The 16,358-nt window shown below is 43.8% G+C and overlaps 1 protein-coding gene across 1 annotated transcript in view; it reads right to left on the bottom strand.

The window, feature by feature from the left end:
* Positions 1-13,000, bottom strand: part of plch2a (phospholipase C, eta 2a) — a 177,554-nt gene extending 164,554 nt beyond the window's left edge. The window contains exon 1 of the mRNA XM_063033234.1: positions 12,646-13,000. Within this exon, the coding sequence (XP_062889304.1) occupies positions 12,646-12,772 (127 nt within the window). The 5' untranslated portion in view covers positions 12,773-13,000. The remainder of the gene's footprint in view (positions 1-12,645) is intronic.
* Between the last annotated feature and the right edge of the window lie 3,358 nt (positions 13,001-16,358).

The raw sequence follows: 16,358 nt of genomic DNA, 5'->3' as shown, positions 1-16,358 counted from the left end.
GGTAGGAATTAAACTCTGACAGGTAATTACTGGCACTGTAAAGCGTTACGCTAATTGTTTTGCTACCATGCTGCCCCTGTTGAATTTGTTTCCTCTATTCTTTCCAGCAAAGAAATCCAGATTATATGAAAAAAATCTCCTCCTCTGAACTTTTGTCAATTATTCTCTGGTCAACAATACTCTAGACAATGAAAAATGTCACAGGATCTGAGTTGCAATCTTCACTGACCTCACATAAAATTATGGCCCTTGGGCTTACCACGATTTTGGAGCAAAGCTGAATATGATGAGATGAAATTCAATGGGCAGGTATCAGTAGCTCATTTTATTCCAATCTTGCCCAGAGGGAAACAAGGTTGTTGAAAAATAAAATCTAATCTTATCCCAGTTTCTCACTGGTTAGTTAAGTCAAAAGTTAATACCCGTCAACAACTCTTTAAAATTTTAAACCTTGAGACAGAGAAACAGAAATGAGAAATAGAAAAGACATGTTAGATGACACTCTGCACAGTTCTGGTCTCCAGGATATCGGGCTACTGGCAAAGGAGCAAAGCAGATTTAGGAGGATGATAAAGGTAAGGGGCTGGGGTTCATACATCTTGACAAACGAAGCCTGAGGTGAGAACAGCAGAAAGTCTTCAGTATTGTGAATTACATAGGGTGAACAAAGATAAAGCATTTCTATTTGTAGAGGAGTGTGAGAGTCTAGTCTATAAATATAAGATTGTCTCTAACCATAAGACATAGGAGTAGAATTGGGCCATTTGGCCCATCGAGACTGCCCCTCCATTTAATTATGCCTGTTGCTTTTTTCCCCTTCTCAGCCCCACTCCCCAGCCTGCTCCCAGTAACCTTTGATGCCATGTCCAATCAAGAACCTATGAAGCTCTGCTTTAAAAACACCCAATGACCTGGCCTCCACAGCTGTCTGTTGTAATAATTCCACAAATTCACCATCCTCTGGCTAAAGAAATTTCTCCACATCCCTGTTTTAAATGGATGCTCCTCTATCCTGAGGCTGTGCCCTCTTGTCCTAGACTCCCCCACCATGGGAAACATCCTGTCCACATCTACTCTATTGAGACCTTCCAACATTTGGAAGGTTTCATTGAGACCCCCACTCATCCTTCTAAATTCCAGTGAGAACAGACCCAGAGCTATCAAATGTTTTTCGTATGATAACCCTCTCATTCCTGGAATCATCCTTGTGAACCTCCTCTGAACCTTCTCCAAGGTCAGCACATCTTTTCTTAAGTGAGGAGACCAGAACTGTTCACATTACTCTTGGTGAGCCTTCACTAGCAAATGGAGTCTCTAACTGATGGAGCAAATAGCCTATTCCCACGCTGTAAAAATCTGCGCAGTATTTCTTTCTATTTGGTTGTGATGGGCACATGGTCAAGTGATTAAGGCGTTCGTCTAGTGATCTGAAGGTCGCTAGTTCGAGCCTCAGCTGTGGCAGTGTGCTTGTGTCCTTGAGCAAGGCACTTAACCACATATTGCTCTAGTGACTGCACGAGGAGTGGCAACCCACGCAAACTTCCAATCTGCGCCTTGTAAGGCATGAAAATGCCCGACGCAGGCCTCTCATGGTCTGAGTCGACGTTCCCTCCCTCCCTCCTGGTTACCAATGAAGCTGCCAGGAGGAAGCAGGTATATGGATGTGGAAGGTGGGATTTGATGATAGCAGAGGCTCTGCATCTGGAGGGTGGGGTAAGGGAGGTAGTGTCTGGCTAGAGGAGAAGTACCTGCAGTTTTGAGATGAGGATCCAGCATCCCATGCTCTTATTGGCTGAATAGCCAAGTACTAATGATATTAAAAGCTTCAAGATATCCTGTGGCTGCTGGACATTGAGGGAGGAGGTGACAGGGTAAAAAATTGAGGTAATAATGAAGCCATTTCCTCTGGCTGATCAACGGATGAAAGGCAAGCCATGTCCCAAAGGCTTTGTCACTATCAGAATGATGATTTACTAGCCAAATGATTATGTCATTAATTACTGATGGTTGCTTTATTAAAGCCTTTATTGCAGTGTATTCAGCTCAGGGTCAGGGATCTGAATCAAACTGTGTGCTCAAGTTGCCATGTTGATGGGGGGGACTATAACTGTCTCTGTTTTCAAAGTGTGGTTCCTCATCAATCAGCCCAGTCAGAAGGAGCTGGAAACTTTCCTTTCAACTTTCCAGCAAGATAAAGGCCCATTCCAGAGGGTGGTGAATCTATGGAACTTGTCGTCACGGGTGGTGGTGGAGGCCAAGTCATTGGGTGTATTTAAGGCAGAGATTGATAGGTATTTGAGTAGCCAGGGTATCAAAGGTTATGGTGAGAAGGCAGGGGAGTGGGACTAAATGGGAGAATGGATCAGATCATGATAACATGGCGGAGCAGACTCAACGGGCCGAATGGCTGACTTCTGCTCCTTTGTCTTATGGTCATTCAATGTCAGTACGGTCAAACAAATTGCAAGAGGAACTAAGCAGGAACTATGTCAACAACAGCATTGGTGCTGCTTCCTGCACCCATGCTGAACTCATCGACTTCATCAGCTTCGCCTCTTCGCCTCCAACTTCCACCCTGCCCTCAAATTTACCTGGTCCATTTCCAACTCCTCCCTCCCCTTTCTTGCTCTCTCCGTCTCTCTATCTCTGGAGACAGTTTATCCACAAATACATTTTATGAACCCACTGATTCTCACAGCTACCTGGACTGTACCTCTTTGCACACCCTCACTTGTAAAAATGCCACCCCCCTTCTCCCAATTCCTCCACCTTCACCCTATCTGCTCTCAGGATGAGGCTTTTCATTCCAGAACTAATGAGATGTTCAAGGTTCAAGAAGGCAGCCCAGCACCTTCCTTAGCATACTCCTTAAGAACAACTGCTTGACCAAGTTTTTGGTCACCTGCCCTAATGGAGCTCAATACTGTATTAGCTTTTTTTTCCTGATTTATATGTCTGTTTTTGTATTTTTAAATGTATGTCACACTTGTATATGTAATAAAATATTGTGTGTGACACAACTACATGCTCTCCTGCACACCACTGTTATTTGAGTTACTGTCGCCTTCTTGTCAGCTTGAACCAGTCTGTCCATTCTCCTCTGACCTCTCTCATTAACAAGGCATTTTCGTCCATAGAACTTACCAGTCACTGGATATATTTTTGTTTTTCACACCCTTCTCCATAAACTCTAGAGATTGTTGTGCATGAAAATCCCAGGAGATAGACAGATAGATAGTTTATTGATCACAAAGGGAATTACAGTGTCACAGTAGCATTCCAAGTGTACAGATGTACAAATGTTAGAAGGGAAGTAAGAAAGAATAAAAATAATTTCCCTTAAAAATAAGATGTACAAGATTTACAAGTCAAAGGTTACAAGATCACTTCCCCGGCTACAGGTCGACTCACTATAGAGCCTGATGGCCGACGGTAAGAATGACCTCATTTCACGCTCCTTGGAGCAACACAATTTGTCTTACTCTATTACTGAAGCTGGCATGCAGGGGGCGAGAAGCATTGTCCAAAATTGCAGTTTCTGAGATACTCAAACTACCCTGCATGGCACCAACAATCACTCAGTGGTCAAAGTTATTTAAATCACATTTCTTCCTCATTCTGATGGTTGGTCTGCACAACAAGTGAACCTCTTGACCATGTCTGCATGGTGTACCTAATAAAGCAGCTACTGAATCTATTTAGGTGAGTATAGATATAAACACTGCTACTGCAAACACATAATCTAGTGTTTTACAGGATTGCTTTTATGTTTATATTTATTGTTTATTGTTGTGTTCTTCATGCTTATTGTGTTTTTTATGCTGCATCAGATCTGTAGTAACAATCAATTTGTTCCCCTTCATATTCATGTACTGAAGAATGACAATCAACTATCTTGAGTCTTGAATTTTGAGTGTTTTATGCAGATATTTTTGTAAAGCAAGAGGAGGTGATATTCTATGTCTGGGTTCCAGAGAGGGATTTTCATCTCCAATTACATTGCTTGAAGCGGTTAAGTGCAGTCCAAGAGAGAAAGGATACTGGTGCAATAATTGGGCTTGTCTCGCTGACACAGATCAGGATGTTGGCTTTGTTGAATGCCACAGACCTTGTCAGGGACAGGAGTTGGAGCTGACAGCCATGCTCCGACTGTGCACACAGCTCCAGCTCTGCAGTTGTGCAGGGTCGGCCTTTACATCATTCTTCACAAGGGATGATGCTTTCATTTAATTTACTCCTATTCCGTTTTACATAACTCCCGTGGATACAGAGAAAAAGGATGTTGTGGCCCCTGTTAGTGCCTGAAGTGTTCAGGGGGAGAGACCGTGATGAGACCATTGGGAAAGGGTGGTGGGAGGGAGGGGATGGAGAAGGAAACATGGGAGGGAATGGTGGTTATCAGTCGGCACCCAGAAGGTGTCCATTCTCCACTTGTGTAATTGCACCCAAACACTTCCTCCTTCAATTAGGATCATAAGACCATAAGATGTAGAGGCAGAAATGGGCCATTCAGCCCATCCATCATGGCTGATTTATTATCCCTCTCAACCCCAGTCTCCTGCCATCTCCCCATAACCTTTGACACCTGCAGCAAAAAGTGTTGGACATTGGACTTCACTCACCCCTTGGCTGACCCTACTGTGTAACACACATGCAATCACTCACACACACATATGCTCAGGCATGCAGTGGTATACACATGGACCCGTACCATGCGTGCACACAGATTGACCCATCCACACAAACACAAATCCATACCATACACGTGTGCACATGTACCCATCCATTCATAGTCGTACGCATTCTGTTAGAATCGGTACTGCTTTGAATTGATGGACTGGACTGTATTCAGGGATTCATCTTCGAATCTGGATGAAAATGCCGCAGTTGTTACCGACTTCCTTAAAACCTGTGTGGATGGGTGTGTGACTACAAAGACTCACTGTACATTCCCAAACCAAAAGCCGTGGATGAACCAGGAGGTATGTCGCCTGCTGAAGGCTAGATCTGTGGCATTCAAGTCTGGTGACCCAGGCCTGTGCCAGAAAACCAGGTATGATTTGCAGAGGGCTGTCTCAAGGGTGAAGAGACGATTTTGAATGAGGTTGGAAGTGACATTGGATGTTCGACAACTCCAGCAGGGTTTGCAAGACATTACTTCCTACAAAGCAAAACCCAATAGCATGAATGGCAGTGATGCTTCTCTACCAGTTGAACTCAATGCCTTCTATGCCCACTTTGAAAGGGAGAATATAGCTACAGCTGTGAAGATCCCTGCTACACCTGATGACCCTGTGATCTCTGCTTCAGAGGCTGATGTTAGACTGTCTTTAAAGAGGGTGAACCCTTACAAGGCGGAAGGTCCCGATGGAGTATCAGGTAAGGCTCTGAAAACCTGTGCCAACCAACTGGCAGGAGTATTCAAGGACACTTTCAACCTCTCACTGCTATGGGCGGAAATTCCCACTTCATTCAAAAAGGCAACAATTATACCAGTGCCTAAGAAGAATAATGTGAGCTGCCTTAATGACTATCGCCCAGTAGCACTCACATCTACAGTGATGAAATGCTTTGAGAGGTTGGTTATGACTAGACTGAACATCTGCCTCAGCAAGGACCTGGACCCATTGCAATTTGCCTATTGCTGCAATAGGTCAACAGCAGATGCAATCTCAATGGGTCTTCACGCGGCTTTAGACCATCTGGACAACACAAACACCTATGTCAGGATGCTGTTCGTCGACTATAGCTCAGCATTTAACACCATAATTCCCACAGTCCTGATTGAGACGTTACAGAACCTGGGCCTCTGTACCTCTCTCTGCAATTAGATCCTCGACTTCCTAACCAGAAGACCACAATCTGTGTGGATTGGTGATAACATCTCCTCCTCACTATTGATCAACAGTGATGCACCTCAGGGGTGTGTGCTTAGCCCACTGCTTTACTCCCTCTATACCCATGACTGTGTGGGTAGGCATAGCTCAAATACCATCTATAAATTTACTGATGATACAACCATTGTTGGTAGAGTCTTAGATGGTGATGACAGGGTGTACAGGAGCAAGATATGCCAACTAGTAGAGTGGTGTCGCAGCAACAACCTGGCACTCAACGTCAGTCAGACCAAAGAGCTGATTGTGAACTTCAGGAAGGGCAAGATGAAGGAACACATACCAATCCTCATAGAGGGATCAGAAGTGGAGAGAGTGAGCAGCTTCAAGTTCCTGGGTGTCAAGATCTCTGAGGACCTAATCTGATCCCAACATATCGATACAGTTATAAAGAAGGCAAGGCAGTGACTATAATTCATTAGGAATTTGAAGATATTTGGCTTGTCAACAAATACACTCAAAAGCTTCTATAGATGTACCGTGGAGAGCCTTCTGACAGACTGCATCACTGTCTGGTATGCGGGGCTACTGCACAGGACCGGAAGAAGCTGCAGAGGGTCGGTTCCATCTTAGGTACTAGCCTAAAAAGTACCTAGGACATCTTCAAGGAGCGGTGTCTCAGAAAGGCAGAGTCCATTATTAAGGACCTCCAGCACCCAGGGCATGTCCTTTTCTCACTGTTACCATCAAGTAGGAGGAGGTACAGAAGCCCGAAGGCACACACACTCAGTGATTCAGGAACAGCTTCTTCCTATATATATTTTCTGTTTTTGCATGATTTTTAATCTATTCAATATACGTATACTGTAATTGATTGATTGATTTTTCTTTCTTCCACATTATGTACTGAATTGAACTGCTGCTGCTAAGTTAACAAATTTCATGACACATGCTGGTGATAATAATCCTGATTCTGATTCTGTCTCTGAGACAGTCCTTCAGGATGGAGGATGATTTGCTTTTGTGGGATCTGAGATGAGTCATTAAATCCTTGGACACTACCTCACTTTTTTTAATATACAGTATTTCTGTTTTTGCTCATTTTTTAAATCTATTCAATATATGTATACTGTAACTGATTTACTTGCTTAGTTATCATTATTATTATTTTTTAATTTTATTTATTATTTTTTTCTCTGCTAGATTATGTATTGCATTGAACTGCTGCTGCTAAGTTAACAAATTTCACATCACGTGCCGGTGATAATAAACCTGATACTGATTCTGATTCCGCAAATGGGGCAGGAGGGTTGGCTTATTTATTTATGGAGGGAATTATTTACTCCTGACATATGGACTTGAGGTGAGAATCATAGTAACACAGCACAGAAACCTTGTACATGTTAACCATCCAACACCCATCTACACTCCCATTTTTCAGGCAGTCAGAACATTTTCATCATTTTTTCTTTGTAACTCAATATTTACTGAGTGCTGCTTTTCACCTTGGAGTGAATATGGACCATGGATTCCCAGGTGTCAGTGGGGATGTTTTATTTTTTTTTTCTAGCGTTGCTTTGACCACATCTTTGAATTGTTTCCTCCGACAGTGCCTTGGAGCAGAGTGTCTTTTTCAGGAGTCTAGATTCAGGCATGCATAGAGCGAGTCTTGCCCAGCAGAGTGCAACCCAGCACACGTGCACGTAACTACAAATATATGCCATACACATGCACACGCACATGCATTCAGTGTCTATGTATATATTTACATACACTCAATGGCCACTTCATTCGGTCCACATGCTCGGTAATGCAATTATCTAACCAGCCAATCATGTGGTAGCAACTCAATGCATTAAAGCACACAGACACGGCCAAGAGGTTCAGCTGTCGCTCAGACCAAACATTAGAATGGGGAAGAAGTTGACGGTAAGTTTCATCATGGCTGTCTGCCTCTACAGAGAGGTAGCTCCCAATGTGCGGATAGTGGATTATGTTAATGTTGTTCAAATGGACTAGTTTAGCTCAACCTTTGCTTTGCAGATGTTCAGTGCCAGGCCTATTCTCTTGCATGCTGTAGTGAATAGTGATTTATAACCATATAGCCAAATAAAAATTACAGCACGGAAACAGGCCATCTCAGCCCTTCTAGTCCGTGCCGAACTCTTACTCTCACCTAGTTCCACCGACCTGCACTCACCCCATAACCCTCCATTCCTTTCCTGTCCATATATCTATCCAATTTAACTTTAAATGACAACATTGAACCTGCCTCAACCACTTCTGCTGGAAGCTCGTTCCACACAGCTACCACTGTGTGACAGGCCTTTGACTGTGCCTATATTAAAGCATCATCACTGTGCATGAACATGGATGGCTGAAGTTTTGATGAAAGTTTTGATGACTTTGGTTCTGGATATGACATAGGTTGAACAGTTTCCCATTGTCTTCTACCTTTGCTTCGCTCCATCAGGAAGATTTTGCAGGTGAGGCACAGTATTGTGGGAAGAAAAACTGAATAAAACTTTGGCTCAACAATGCAGTCTTGCTTGATGCCAGTCTTTGTTTAGCTATATACCTGTGTATGAGTGAATGATGATGAACTTGAACTTGGGTCTGCTGTGAATCAGATGCTTAAGACCACCGTTTGCATGTCTTCATGAAGCTAATGCAAGAGGAAGATGAACTTAGGTAAGTAAGATATAGATATATTGAGAATGATGCTCCATTGATGCTCTTGGTTAGCAGAGTTAAAGGCTCTAGTGGAGTCAAGAAAGGCTATATGTAGTAGCGGATGGTGTTTGACACATTTCCCCAGGATTGATATAGTCCATTGTGGCTTTGAGGAGTAGCTCTTCAGCTACTGAATGAAGATGGTTGGGGGGAACCCTGGCAAGGGTCTAGCCCAGTGGAGAAAAAAATGGAGACTCCTCTGTAGTTATTAGAATCAGATTTGTCTCCTTCCTTGATGATGATTATGATTATGGTATCTCTGAGATCCTCTGGTATGTCCTCCTTTGCCCATACATGGGGGGGGGGGTGAGGTGGTGAATTTGTGACTAAAAATCTTCTGCCAGCAGGGGTAGAGTGTGTCTTGATGTTTCTCAGTGGGCATGTGCTCTTTTTGACCTCTTGCCAGTCTGGGGTAGTGGCAAAGCTCACTTGTCTCCATCCAGCTATTTTGTTGCAGAATGGAGACACACCACTCAGGCCAAGGCTAGAATAATATTTCAAGAGGCCTTTGAAGTGCTCCTTCCAGCAAGCACTGATCCTTCATGAGTTTCCCTCTGTCCTTGGCCCTCACTCGGATAGGGCATTGGGAGGTCAGGCTGCAGATAGCATGGAACAGTGATGAGGAACCCATGCATGTTGTGGTTACTGGAGCCCCTGTACTCTTTCCGTTTACCATCTGTCCTTTAGAACACAGGTTTTATATTGAACTTCAGCCTCCAGACGAGAGGTTCTTCTTCCCTTGAGACTCCATTCCAGGCAGCCTATGTCTATGGTTAATTAGCTGGGCTGGATCTCCTGGTTGTTCTCATCAAACCAGTTGGACACAATGGATGCACAAACACATAGCCACACACGTGCCCACACAGCTTCTCAAATTTATTCCCATATTTATCAAAGCTTAATATTGCTTAGCCAACACCAAGTAAATAATTGAAGACTGCATTCTGTTGGTACAAATTGCTTTCAAATTAAATTCTAGCAACTCACTTTTCAGGTATGTTAATAATTAACTTCATGTTCTCATTAAAGGTGGATTCTGAAAATTAGCCGCCTTCAATGTTGTATTCAGCCACCAAATTCCATAATTAACTTTTTCCAAAGGTAAAAGGGCAGAGGAATACAGGGCACATAAATAGGGAGAGTTCACTGGAATGGGAATACTGGGGAGCACTGGGCGATGGGTGAACCAGATGCTTCAGGTCAGGATGTGGGCAGCAGGCTTTCAGTGCCATGGTAAAGTGAAGGTTGGGTGCAGGCCAGGAGTCTGATGGAACAGCCAGGACAGGAGGCAACAAAGCAGTGTCAGATGGGCTGTGGCTGGAGTGGGAACTGGGAGTGTTTTGCAGATGCTACAACATTGCACAGTGGGGTGGGGCAGAGACCCAGCATTTGTGGAAGATTTAGATACAACGACTGTAAAAATGTCAAAGCTCTGTGGAGCATATGGGAAGACAGGGGAATGGAGGGGTACCAACCAGAAGCTCAGTCAGATGGGGTAGTAGTATTGGGAAGTGGAAGAAGCAGAAAGATGGAGAGGTTAGAAAGCAAAGGCTCTGGGATGGAGAGGCCACAGAGGTTTGTAAAGGGGCAAGCAAATTAAAGAAATGGAGTAAAGGTGAGTGGGCGCCATGGAAAATGAGAAATGCATGATAAGTGTAAATTATCTTGCAAAGTGAAGAGGTGTTGTATTCAAGAACGTGCCTGCAGCAGCAGCTCATATCAGGGGAGATTCTGATCTCAGGAGAATGGTTAATGGGGCTTTAAGGTGGCTTACCAGGAAGCTGCACGGAACATTTGGGGGGAGATTAAAACTAGGGCTCATAAATGCAAAGCAGTCAATAATAAGTCAAATAAGCAATATTAGAGAAACTCTGCTCAGAAAGGACTCAGCAAGAACATTAGGTGGTTAAAGAGGAATAGCTGGAGAGAGACATAAAGAGCATTTTTAGAAGGGGATGCTTTGAATCTTGTGCACTGAGAAAATGTGGGAGAAGAAACAGAGGGAGAGAGAGAATTAGATCGTGAAAGAGAGAAACAGAGGGTCACACATCGGGCAGTGAGGAGGACAATTTGTCCAGATTTTTATTTTGCTTTGTTGTCAGGTACTAACAGCTGTCAGATTGACTGCAGCAAACATTATCAGCAGGATTAAGCTATTGCCTCTGCAACTAAATGATTCACTCAGGGGCCACTGTGAGCCTTGCTGGCTTAGCTACTAAATCTATTTGTTGCCTCACATGAAAGAGATTTGGCATTACGCTGAGCCTGGGCAAGGCGACGACCAAATCGCCTCTGTTAACTCTGTTAACTCATCACAGAGACACCTTCTGACAAGTGGGCGGTGACTGGGGAGAGCAAAACTGTCTCAGTCTCCCACTTGACACAGTTCCCTTGGACAGGAGTCAGGTCTCCACTCGTTCTCTCATGCAGGTCTCCTTAACCCCTGCCTTGGCAACAGCAGACTTTGATCATTGCCATCACCTTTTCCAGACAAAGCTGCTGCATTATCTTTGAGTGTGGGACAGTAAAGAGAGGCCAAGCTGGCCCTTTGTACAAGAAATCTCATGGTGGTATTTTTTAATCATATCTGTGGGATATTGGCCACTAACTGGGCCGATAGTTATCAGTCCACAAATGTATTTAAATCAGATGATCGCGTAATCAGCATTTGTACAAACTTATTATTCACAGTCGTAACACATACAGAGTGCTGGAGGAACTCAATAGGTCAGGAAGCATCTACGGAAAGGCATAAACAGTAGAAATTTTGGGCCGAGACCCTTTATCAGGACATATTTGTGTGTTTACTATTCACAAATTTCCTACATTACAACAATGAATTGCATCAAATGTATTTTATTAACTTAATAAAAATTGTTTAGAAGTCTGCAGAGATTTGGCATGACATCAAAAACTTTGACAAACTTCTATAAACGTGTAGTGGAGAGTGTATTGACTGGCTGCATCATGGCCTGGTATGGAAACACCAATGCCTTTGAATGGAAAATCCTACCAAGGTAGTGGATTCGGCCCAGTACATCACAGGTAAAGCCCTCCCAACCACCGAGCACATCTACATGAAACATTGTCGTAGGAAAACAGCATCCATCATCAAAGATTCTCACCACCCAGGCCGTGCTCTTTTCTCGCTGCTGCCATCAGGTAGAAGATACAAACGCCTCGGACTCACACCACCGGGTTCAAGAACAGTTCCTGCCCCTCAACCATCAGGCTTTTGAACAAAACTACACTCACTTGCCCATCCATTGTGATGTGCCCACATCAAATGATCTCACTTTAAGGGTGTTTTATTTTGTCATTTCATGTTCTCGTTATTTATTGCTATTTACTTATATTTGCATTTGCGTAGTTTGTTGTATTCTGCACTCTGGGTGATCTTTCATTGATACTGTTATAGTTACTATTCTGTGCATTTGCTGAGTAGGCCCACAGGAAAATGAATCTCAGGGTTGTATGTGGTGACATATATGTACTTTGATAATAAAATTTACTTTGAACTTTGAATTGACATCTGGAGGTTTTGAATACTGCTACATCAATTTAAATTTCTTTGTCTTTTATTATACCTTCTTCCAATCTCCTCTTTTCATTTCACTAACTCTCTCTTCCACTTCTGCCTTTCCTTTTTTATGCCCTTCCTTTCACTAATTTATGTTTCCTTACACAGAATGAGGCTGTTCAGCCCATTTAGTCAATGCCAGCTCAGAGCATTCTGGTCAATCCCATTTGCCCAATTATTTCCCTGCAATCCACCCTCTCATCGTTCAATGTGATGCTGCCCTCTGCCCCCATTCCCCTACTACCCAGCTCAATGAGGAGAAATTTAAGTAACCCATTGGCATAACTTTCAGCGGGTCATTAGGATGTGGTAGGAAGCTGCCACAGGTGGAAGTGCAACCTCCACACAGAACACATATTTGGAATTGAACCTGGGCTGCTGAAGCTATGAGGCAGTTCCACTCTATCTTTATCCACCCTTGCTCACTTTTTTCCCTTTCTCTCGGTCTCATTCTCATTCACCTAGGCGAGCAGAACATGGCCCCTCTGTGCAACCTACCAAAGTGTCCCAGTCTCCACGAGGCTGGCGTCACGATGCTGCCCCCAATCCAGAAGAAGTCCTCAGCGAGACGGCAAACAGAGGACTGGTGATGAAGCATGGATAAGGGGGACTTGGCGTCACTCATTGTCACCACCTCTCCCTCTCGTTCTGCACTTGGGATTTGTTAGAGAAGTCAGAAGTGCAAGATCTCTACAACAATGCTGCTGAAGGATTCTCAGCCTGAAATATTAAATGGTTTCTCTTCCACAGATGCAGCTTGACTGGCTGAGTTCTTCCAGTATTCTGTTTATCTTTCAGATCCCAGCATTTCCAGTTTTATTTGTTTTCCAAATCTTCCAGAGCACCTGCTGTCACTCGGGATTCATCCTGTCAAAGCCCTACGAACTGGAAGTGTGTAATGTCTCTTTCAGAAGCTCCCGTCCATTGCAGCCACCATTCCCTTGCTACACTCCTCTCGGACCAATCTGTTAATCCAGCTCCTTCCCGGAAATGAAACATCTCCTCGGAGTTTGTTCCTACCACTCTCCCTCACACCGACAATCCCTCGAGTGGGTGCACATCAGTGAAGAATCTCACTGCTTCTGGCACCTTGTCAAAAAATAAAAGCAGAGAGGGAGCTGTTACGGCTTTGTGTGTCGCTGGGATTCCTCAGGTCACCAGAGCTTTCCTGTCTGACTTACGCTGACAACACAGCTGTTAACTGTAGAGGCACGTCCAAATCGGCTTCTGACTGTAATCCAAATCTGCCAGCTCGTACGCGTACACTCAGAGGCAGAGGCAGCTTAGCCTTAGCGGGTTATTCGCTCTCCCCCCATTAAATGAACAGCCACAGTGGTCCCTCGCCCATTGTCAGTGCCCAGAATGCCAGGGCTGAGCACCTCACTATATGCATAGTTAACGGGGGAGACAGTCAAGCCTCTTGCCTAATATTCATGGGATAGTAAAAAGTGAGCTGACGTAGTCTCCCCCCTCATCTTCCCTCCCACCCCATCTCCTCAAAAGTGCACTCTGCCACCTGAGCTCAGAGTGACTACTGCTGAATATTTTAAGCTCCTGGTATTCACTCCTTGTTACCCGGGCATGCTGGGCATTGTGCAAGGCAAGATCAAATTGCAACCAAGATAAAACTGAACACCTCCTGGCTGCACAATGGCGTAGGCCGACCTCCGACCTCATGTACAACAAAGCCTGTAACAATTCTACAACACTTCCCTAAAGGGATTCCATAAAAATAATCTAACCCAATATTCTACAGCATTAATTGCCCATACTGACACACTGTTCTATATGAATTCCTTAAACAAAAAAGAAAATCCACCACAATATTCTATAATCCCTTATAGATTTAATTTTTAGCCACATCCTGAGCAATAGCCTACCTCAATGTATTAAAACTTGCCAACATTTAATTGTATGACAATTAACCATAATAAAAGCTGGTCATTCTAGTTAATTGCACCATCCTAGCAAAATTCCATAACATACACTAAAGCAATGCCCATGTTTCACCATGTGAAAGCATCCATCGTAATAAGCTCTATCAACACCTTAGAACAATCTCGTACCTCACCAATAATTCTTCCTTTCATTCTCTGCAAGGGAATCGGTGTCCGTGAGGGTTAATGGTGTCCTACTGAGGAAGCAAAGCCACACCAAATCCCAGCACCGAGGAGTTCCATATAGATCCCTGGAGGCAGGGGCATCAGCGACCTTCCTTCTCCCTCCACCCACAGGTGAAGAAGGATCGTTGAGTGCTAGCTCACTCCACCAGAACAGGCACCAGGATACTAAAGATAGCACTATATCGTTACTTGTCTAAATCTTGTGCCAACAGACACATTTCAGGCACAGTGTCAGAAGCATCAAACAGAGAGAGAGAGAGAGAGAAGGAGTAACTCATTTCTCTTTGGAACTTAAAATCTGCCAATGACTTGCCATAGAAACAAATGATATGCAAGGAGGTCATTCGGACCGTATCACCAAGACTAAGCTGAAAGGAAGGTGAGAGGAATTCAAATGATCATGCTTGATAACAGTGGTGTGCAGAAGGGCATCCCTGAATGCACAACACGTTGAACCTTGAGGTGGATGGTCTACTACAGCAGAAGACCGCAAACATACACTGACTGGCCACTTTATTAGGTACCTCTGTCTGGAGGTTCCATCTTCTTCAGTTACTATCTTCCTTCTACCTGTTCCAAATCCTGAAAGATTGCCCCAGGGTAAATACACTTTCTCCCCTTCACAACCCACAGTACATTGCCAGTTACGTTAAATATTATCAGCAACCCTGAAAGGCACCTGTCCAGAGATCTGAGCACACAACCAGGCTGACACTGCGGCAGTGACAGATTACGCTGCCTTTCAGATTTGGTTGGGAATGTAAGAAAGATGAGACTTCTTGTACAGTTACCGCAGTTACGTGTTCACATAATGAAACTGATAATCCAGATCATTTGATGGATAAGTTAACTGGTAACATCCATCATGCTTGGCTTAATTACCAGCACACTGACAAACTATTAAACCAAAAGCACTAAAATAAGAGCGCTAAAGAAGAACTAAAGGATGAACATCTTCAATGTGGTTGTCGTTAAGATCTCACAGGATCTATCCTGAGCCCAGCATATTGATGCAATCAGGATGAATGCATGCCAGGGGCTGTATTTCATTCTGAGTTTGAAGATTTGGTATGCCTCCAGATTCTAGCATATGTCTACAGATGTACCATGGAGGACATTCTGGCTGCTGACATCACTGCCTGTTACAGAGACTCCAAGGCACAGGATGAAGAAAGAGGCTGCAGAGGTTTGTAGGTTCAGCCAGCTCCATCATGGACAAAACCCTCCTTGGCATTAAGGACTTCTTCAAAAGGTGGTACCTCAAGAAGGTGGCATCCATCATTAGGGAGGTACAGAAGCCTGAAGCCACACACTCAAGGGTTTAGAAATGGCTTCTTCCCCTCTGCTGTCAGAATAGTCCATGAATCATGAACACTATCTCACTATACCTCTTTTGCACTATCTATTTTTTATTGCAATTTAAATGCAATTGTTTTACATGTCTTGCACTCCACTGCAGCTGCAAAATAACAATTATTACATCAGTAATAATAAACCTGATTCTGATTCTAAAAAGAATACTCAGCAGATCAGGTAAGGAATGAAACAGAGGTTATGTTTCAGATCGAAGACTTTCACTGGGAAAAAAGAAACACTCTCGACCTTAAACAGAAACCACTTCTCTCTGCACAGTTGCTGTCTGACCCACTGAGTGTTTCAGCTGCAGATTTTCAGACACTGCCGTCCAGCGCCCTTCAGCTGATAGCACACTTGTCCCTCAGATAGGTGGCTGAAACACCCCTCCAAGTGCACAACAGAGGCTGATACTTCCATGTGCATGCTGAGAGAGAGGTGACAAACTGGGATCCTGCTATCCTATCAGATGGAAACAAAAGATTAGCAGTCAACGTCACTTAGGAGTAAGACACCTTACCCTTGTGCACTGGTCAAGTGTTATCACTGGTGTAACTTCTTTGTTGATTGCATCCATTACTTTTTTCATTTTCCCTTCAGTAACAATAAAAACCTAGACTTGATAAAAATATATTACTGCTTTAATATACAGCACTGGTCTTCGAGGCGGATGGTCCTGAGTTCGAATCCGGCTGGGATCCAACCTGGACAGCAGCAGTATCTGTGCAGAAGAAA

The sequence above is a fragment of the Mobula hypostoma genome, chromosome 25 (genome assembly GCF_963921235.1).
Source record: "Mobula hypostoma chromosome 25, sMobHyp1.1, whole genome shotgun sequence".
NCBI classification, from domain to species: Eukaryota; Metazoa; Chordata; class Chondrichthyes; order Myliobatiformes; family Myliobatidae; genus Mobula; species Mobula hypostoma.
This window is presented reverse-complemented; position numbering and strand designations above follow the sequence as displayed.